Here is a 6,966-nt window from a genome sequence, read left to right on the forward strand (position 1 = left end):
GAATCACTACCCTTCATATAGCCTCTAAGGAAGTCTGGTACGAGGCTAGGAGAGAGCCTGAGCCCTAGACATAGGGCTGCTGAGGTCAGTTCTGCAGAGGTGCCCAGGGCTGAGAGTTATGGAGCATTCAAGGGCCCTGACACTGGCTCTCCATGCTGATCCAACCAGGACCCGCCTCTCTGACTGGGTGCATTGCCTGAGTCCCTCTAGCTCCTCTTCCTTTTCTCCCTCCCCAAACCAGGTACTTCAGAGGCTCATCAAGTCCCGAGGAAAGTCTCAGTCCAAACACCTCAACGTCCAAATAGCGGCCTCGGAAAAGCTGGCACAGTGCCCCCCTGTAAGTGCCTAGATCCCGGGGAAGGGAATGGAGGGACGACATTTGGGTTGCCCTGGTTTCCTCTGGCCTACATGAGAGACAGAGTGACCAGGAACACCTGGGTCAGGCCTGTAGGTGCAAACTGGTCTTCCGGGAAGAGCGCAGGTCCGTCAGTCAAAGACTGGGTTCAAGCCCCAGAAGCACCCTTCTCCGTGGAGAGTCAAGTCCTGTCTCCCAGCCTTGGTTGCCTTATCTCTAGAATGAGGGAGTTGGACTGAGTGCCAAAACTTCTTGCAGTTCTGCCAATCTGTAGATCTGAGAGCCCTCCTTCCCTTCTTCCACATCCAGAGGCCTCTTTTTAACCTTGTCCTTCAATCCCTTGGCTCTATCCACTGCACCCAGGCCACACCCTCAACCCCCTTGGCCACGCCCCACTCATCCCAGCCCTGCCCCCTAACCCCACCTTCACAGGAAATGTTTGACATCATCCTGGACGAGAACCAATTGGAGGATGCCTGCGAGCACCTGGCGGAGTACTTGGAAGCCTATTGGAAGGCCACACATCCGCCCAGCAGCACACCACCCAATCCACTGCTGAACCGCACCATGGCTACCGCAGCCCTGGCTGCCAGCCCTGCCCCTGTCTCCAACCTCCAGGTACAGGTGCTCACCTCGCTCAGGAGAAACCTCAGCTTCTGGGGCGGGCTGGAGTCCTCGCAGCGGGACAGCGCGGTGCCCCAGGAGCAGGAACATGCCATGTAGTGGGCGCCCTGTCCGTCTTCCCTCCCGCTCTGGGGTCGGAACTGGAGTGCAGGGAACATGGAGGAGGAAGGGAAGAGCTTTATTTTGTAAAAAAACGTGATGAGCGGCAGCTTCTGGTGTCTGTGGTTTTTGATGGGTCTGGGGTTTCTGGTGCTGTCTTCCTGGGCCTGGTGCCATAGGACCGCATCTGCTGCCCGCTGGATATGAGGCCTGATGGGAGCGCTTTGAAGACAAGGGACTAGGAAGGACATGCGAGGAAGACTGATAAACTAATTCGCTGGACTCCACACCCTTTTTAGACCCAACAGAGCGGAGGCCCTCAGAGCCAGGGAAACCCACGTCAAACCTGGACTCTCCCTGCCTAGAGCCCTGACTCCACATGGCCCCTCAAGAAGGACCCAGAATATGGCATCTTCTATGACTTGATGCTGAACTTTCCACCATTCTCCCAGTTAAAGTCCAGGAAAGGCCCTCCCATGGGAGACCCATCCTGCCTTGCCCTCCTCCCATGGGAGCCACAGCCCACCTCTTGATTCCACACCATTAAGTGTAAGGTTCTAAGAGCCAGAAGAAACCCATGAAATCATTCTAGACTAGCTTTCAAATTTGTTTTCAGCAACAGAGCCCATTTGTTCAATGAATCTTATGTGGAAGCTGAGGATGTAGATAATACATCCTTGCTTTGCCCTGAGGGAGCCAGGGGAATGGCCTCCCCTCCACCTCCACGGGGACCCCTGAAGCACTTCTGTGCCGTCCCCACCCAACCCCACCCCAGATCTCTAGGTTACAGTTTGGAAACTGCTGCTCAGGTCTAACCCCCATCACATTACAACCAAGACATGAAGCCACAGAGAGGGGAACTGTTTGCTCAGGGTCACACAGCTTGACATGGCAGGGGAGGGACTGGAACCTCTCTTGTGCCCCACCTCCATGTGACATTTGGTGATGAGGACACTGGGTCACCTCTTAGGAGGGGGAGACCCAGCAGCCTTCCCCAGCTTGCTGCTTTGAGTCCTTGTTGGGGGCAGGGGAGGAATCCCATCAGCCTTGGAGACAGTGTCATCTGACTAGGGAATGGTGGGAGAAGCATGGGGTTCTGGAAGCCTAAGATTGGGGTCTGGTGTGGGTCGAAGAAGCCAGGGTCAGCAAGTTTTAGCTGAAATCCCGTTAATATATTTGGAAAACCAAAGGCAATGACTAACCCAATCAACCACTAATGAGTGGCAATACTGAGCCGTTAATGATGATTAACCCCAAGATAGCATTAATGACCTGCACCGGGGAAGCGGTGACTCATGGCTCACGGCTGTCGGCCATGAAGGTCGGGTGCCCCCTGTCTGGAGAGAGGAGCAAATGCCCTGAGGTCTGTCCTCTGGCTGGGCTCCAGAGCCATTTGTCCCCGGGGCCCCTCCCCTAGAGCCAGCATCCTCTTCATCCAGGCCGGACCTCTTAATGCTATCACTAACTTGCCTTGCTTTGTTGTGTTTTTCTCACCCCTGCCTGATCTGCATGGTGTGTGCTGTCCGTCTGCTAACCAGGGACCCTACCTTGCTTCTGGGGACCAGCCGTTGGAACGGGCCACCGGGGAGCACGCCAGCGTGCACGAGTACCCAGGGGAGCTGGGCCAGCCCCCAGGCCTTTACCCCAGCAGCCACCCACCAGGCCGGGCAGGCACGCTACGGGCACTGTCCCGCCAAGACACTTTTGATGCCGACACCCCTGGCAGCCGAAACTCTGCCTACACAGAGCTGGGAGACTCATGTGTGGACATGGAGACTGACCCCTCAGAGGGGCCAGGGCTTGGAGACCCTGCAGGGGGCGGCACCCCCCCAGCCCGACAGGGATCCTGGGAGGACGAGGAAGAAGACTATGAGGAAGAGCTCACCGACAACCGGAACCGGGGCCGGAATAAGGCCCGCTACTGCGCTGAGGGTGGGGGTCCAGTTTTGGGGCGCAACAAGAATGAGCTGGAGGGCTGGGGACGAGGCGTCTACATCCGCTGAGAGGCAGGGGCCACACGGCGGGAGGAAGGGCTCTGAGCCCAGGGGAGGGGAGGGAAGGGAGCGAGGGGCTCACACCCAACATGTATTTGCCTCCAGGGGGCGCTGTCTCCCTCCTTTCAGATGCCTTTGCTCAAAGCTTGGGGTTTATTTGGCGTTATCACCCCAGCTCCCGGGAGGCCCTTAAGCCCCAGCTATCGGTTTTTACCTGCCTGTTGCGGATGGATGGGGGATACCCACTTTTCTGAAGTGTCCCCTTTCTCCCATCTTAAGGGGCTTTCCTCCCCCGCCCTCCTAGAGAAAAGGTGCACTTCCTTAACTCTTTCTACTCGGGGCCCTAAGTGACGGTCCTAAGTGGGATGGCTCTCCTTCTCCCAAGCTGCAGTACTGGGGAAGGGCTGGGCGCTTTTCCTGGAAAGGGAGGCCACAGATTCGTTCCCATGGGGGCTCTCTTCCCCAGACCCCAGATCCAGGGTCCCTCACCCTGCCTGCCCCTTCCTCCCAGCTTCCTGGCAGCATCGTCTGGTCGGTGAAAGCTACAGCATGGACACCCCATGGGGAGCTTGTCTCGGGGAGGGTTCTGGGTGGAAGCTGGCAGGCATACAAAACCCTCTACCCTCCGTGGCCATGGCAACGTCCAGGGCCCAGAACCTTGAAGAGTGAGCAGCTGAGGTGCTGCTCCCCACCCCCCACCTCCATACCTCAGCCTTTGTCTACCCCAGGAATGAGCTTGGCCTCCAACATCCCTTGCCTGCTGCCATTAGAAGAGGGGGCCCCTCTGCATCTGAGTCCCCTATCCCTGTGCCACCTGGGTGTGGAGCCCATGGAACACTCTGGTCCGCCTCATTTTAAACCAAAAAACTGCTCCTTCACCCTCACCCTGAGGCCCCAGGGGAGAGGACCCATGGGTTGGTGCCCAGGGGTTGCCTTGGGACCTCGGATCTCCTCTGGGGGGCTTGGCTGCTGCTGTTGCTGCTCTGTATTTGCCTCTTGTGATTCTGTTTGTTACCCATGTTCACTTCCCCCAGGAGACCCCCTCTCCCCTGGGGCATCCCTCTGCCTTGGAATCCCTGTAGCCCAGCAGCCCTGCCCCTCCCCAGCATCCCAGCTGGGCCAGAGGGAGCCAACTGTGCCAACAAGGACTGGGCCCTGCCCGGCTGCCCGCCTCAGGGATGGGCACCTCATGCCTGTCTCGCCACCTCCTGTGCCAATGTCCTACCCTCCACCTGGGGGTGGGGTGCAGCTTCCACTTACTGATTAGAAGACACCACTGCCCACCTTTTCCCCCTCCCTGTCTGGTGTCCTGTGCCCCCATCTGTCTGTCTATATTTGTCTGTACTCCCCTAGGAGAAGTATTTTGCCATATATAAAACCACTGTCCTGTCCTTTGTGGCTGCCTCCCAAGCCTGCTTCTTTGTCCTCACCACATAGTCGTCAGCCTAGGCACCTGGGAGCTGCTGATATGCAGGGGGAATTGAAGGGGTGGGTGCAGGAAGAAGTTGTGCCCTGAGTTGTTGACTCAAAAGGGAAGATGATCCTTTGATTTTGGCCCTCTGATGTATTATGCCCAAGCCAGGAGCTGCTTGGGCAGTCCTGGCTCCGCACTGGCCCTGAGCCCCTTCACTTACCTGTCTCTCCACAAGTAGAGCCAGAGGCAATGGGAAGCTGGTGTTGCTTGGTGGGTGAGATCCAGACCCGTTGGTGCACTGTCTTAAATACACATGATTGTTTTTCTGCTCTTGTGGCCTCGCTGTGTCCCAACACCTCAGGAGAGGGAGGGGCTGAGCTTCTGGCTCCACTAATGCCCCCCTCGTTCCTGCTAACCGGCTTTGGGGGCAGGGAGGCAGACCACTTGTGGGGGCAGGTCAGAGATAATCAGGGATTCTGTCAGTCCCCGACTGAAAGTCAGCAGATGAGTGTACCCATTCCTGCCATCCCTAGCTGGCAGGATGTGGACTTCTGACAGTTACTGCAACCACCTGTGTCCTGCCTCACACAGCACCCTCAAACTATTTCCCCTCCCTGCTGGTTCTTTTTCCTTTTTATTTTTTTGAGACGGAGTTTCACTCGTCGCTGAGGCTGGAGTGCAGTGCCGTAATCTCAGTTCACTGCAACCTCCGCCTCCCAGGTTCAAGCAATTCTCCTGCCTCAGCCTCCCAAGTAGCTGGGATTACAGGCGTGTGCCACCATGCCCAGCAAATTTTTGTATTTTTAGTGGAGACAGGGTTTCACCATGTTGGCCAGGCTGGTCTTGAACTCCTGACCTCAGGTGATTCACCTGCCTTAGCCTCCCAAAGTGCTGGGATTACAGGCATGAGCCACCACGCCCATCCTGGTTCTTGTTTTTGCACAGGTGGCCGTGGAGGATTAAAATTCCTGAGTCCACTACCGGAGTGCTGAGGCCCAACATGAGTGACTGTGTGTGTGTGCACGCGTGTGTGTAGGGCAAAAGACATCCCCCAAGACCATACAGATGAGGAGTTAGTGGATCAAAGGAAAGAGGAACTGGGCAGGCCCAGAGGTCAAGTGGCTGACCCCAGTTCCCTGGGGAGCCAATGGCAAAGTTGATGAGAACCTACTGTCTGCCTCCCAGCATAGTGCATTTCCCACTGCCTTCCTACAGAATCATTCATTCCTGTGTTTCTTCCTTGAACAAATGTTTATTGAGCACCTCCTATGTACCAGGCACAAGTCTATGTAGGGGCCATAGATGATTTCAGCACAGCATAATGTACTCTCTGCTGTGAGAGCACTGGGTACTGTGGAGCATTGGGTACTGTGGGAACCTGAAAGAGGGGTTAGTCCCATAACCTGGGGAGGTCAGCTGAGGAGGCTTCCTGGTGGAGGTGAGGCTTGAGTAGAATCTAGAAACATGGTTGGCAGACAAATGGGGGAAATGTTCAAAGCAGAGAAAGTAGGGGACATGCATGACATATTCTTGGCACCTCACCAGCAAAGTGGTCTCAAGGTGGTGGCCAGAGAGGGATTGGCAGGAGCAGGTCACAGTGGGCCTTGAGTCATGTTAAGGAGTTTAGGCTTTGTCCTGAAGCTTGTGCGCAGAAATGGAAGGATTGTAAGCAACTAGCAAGATTGCTTTGTTTGCAGTTTGGCACATAGATTGGAAGGCCTAGCTTGGAAACAGCTGTGATAATCCAGGTGAGAAAGGAGGGTTTGCCTTAGGCCACAGCAGTGGGACCGGAAGGGAGGCAAAGAGGCCAGAGACATATAGCAGTTAGATGGCCGGGTTTGGTGGCTCACGCCTGTAACTCCAGCACTTTGGGAGGCCAAGGTGGCAGGATTGCTTGAGTCCAGCAGTTCTGAGACTAGTTTATGCAACATAGTGAGACCCACATTTTCACAAAAAATTTAAAAAATTAGCTGAGTGTGTAGTCCCAGCTACTCGGGAGGCTGTGATAGGGAAGCTGAGGTGGGGAGGATCTCTTGAGCCCAGGAAGTCAAGGCTGCAGTGAACTATGATCACACTACTGCACTCCAGCCTGGGCAATAGAGCAAGACCCTGTCTCAATAAATTAAATAAATAAATAAATGTTAGAATCTTGAGCTCTTGGAGAGCAAGTGGAGGCAGCTGATAAGAGAAAGGGAGGTGAGGCCGGGCACGGTGGCTCACACCTGTAATCCCAGCACTTTGGGAGGCTGAGGTGGGTGGATCACGAGGTCAGGAGTTCGAGACCAGCCTAGCCAACATAGTGAAACCCCATCTCTACTTAAAATACAAAAATTTTCCAGGCGTGGTGGCGGTGCCTGTAGTCCCAGCTACTCGGGAGACTGAGGCAGGAGAATTACTTGAACCCAGGAGGCGGAGATTGTGGTGAGCTGAGGTCGCACCACTTCACTCCAGCCTGGGTAACAGAGGGAGACTCCGTCTCA

The 6,966-nt window shown here is 55.6% G+C and overlaps 1 protein-coding gene across 3 annotated transcripts in view; it reads left to right on the forward strand.

Annotated features, from left to right (window-relative positions):
• Positions 1-4,468, forward strand: part of CACNB1 (calcium channel, voltage-dependent, beta 1 subunit) — a 29,552-nt gene extending 25,084 nt beyond the window's left edge. For 2 of the 3 annotated variants that reach the window (XM_011929924.1, XM_011929925.1), the window contains exons 12-14: positions 242-337; positions 788-973; positions 2,617-4,468. In XM_011929924.1, coding sequence (XP_011785314.1) covers positions 242-337; positions 788-973; positions 2,617-3,081 — 747 coding nt within the window. In that variant the 3' untranslated portion in view covers positions 3,082-4,468. Of the gene's footprint in view, positions 1-241; positions 338-787; positions 1,188-2,616 lie in introns of those variants that run through there. The other variant, XM_011929926.1, reaches the window with a different exon arrangement.
• The last annotated feature ends 2,498 nt before the right edge of the window (positions 4,469-6,966 follow it).

Source organism: Colobus angolensis, unplaced genomic scaffold (assembly GCF_000951035.1).
Source record: "Colobus angolensis palliatus isolate OR3802 unplaced genomic scaffold, Cang.pa_1.0 Scaffold83, whole genome shotgun sequence".
NCBI lineage: Eukaryota > Metazoa > Chordata > Mammalia > Primates > Cercopithecidae > Colobus > Colobus angolensis.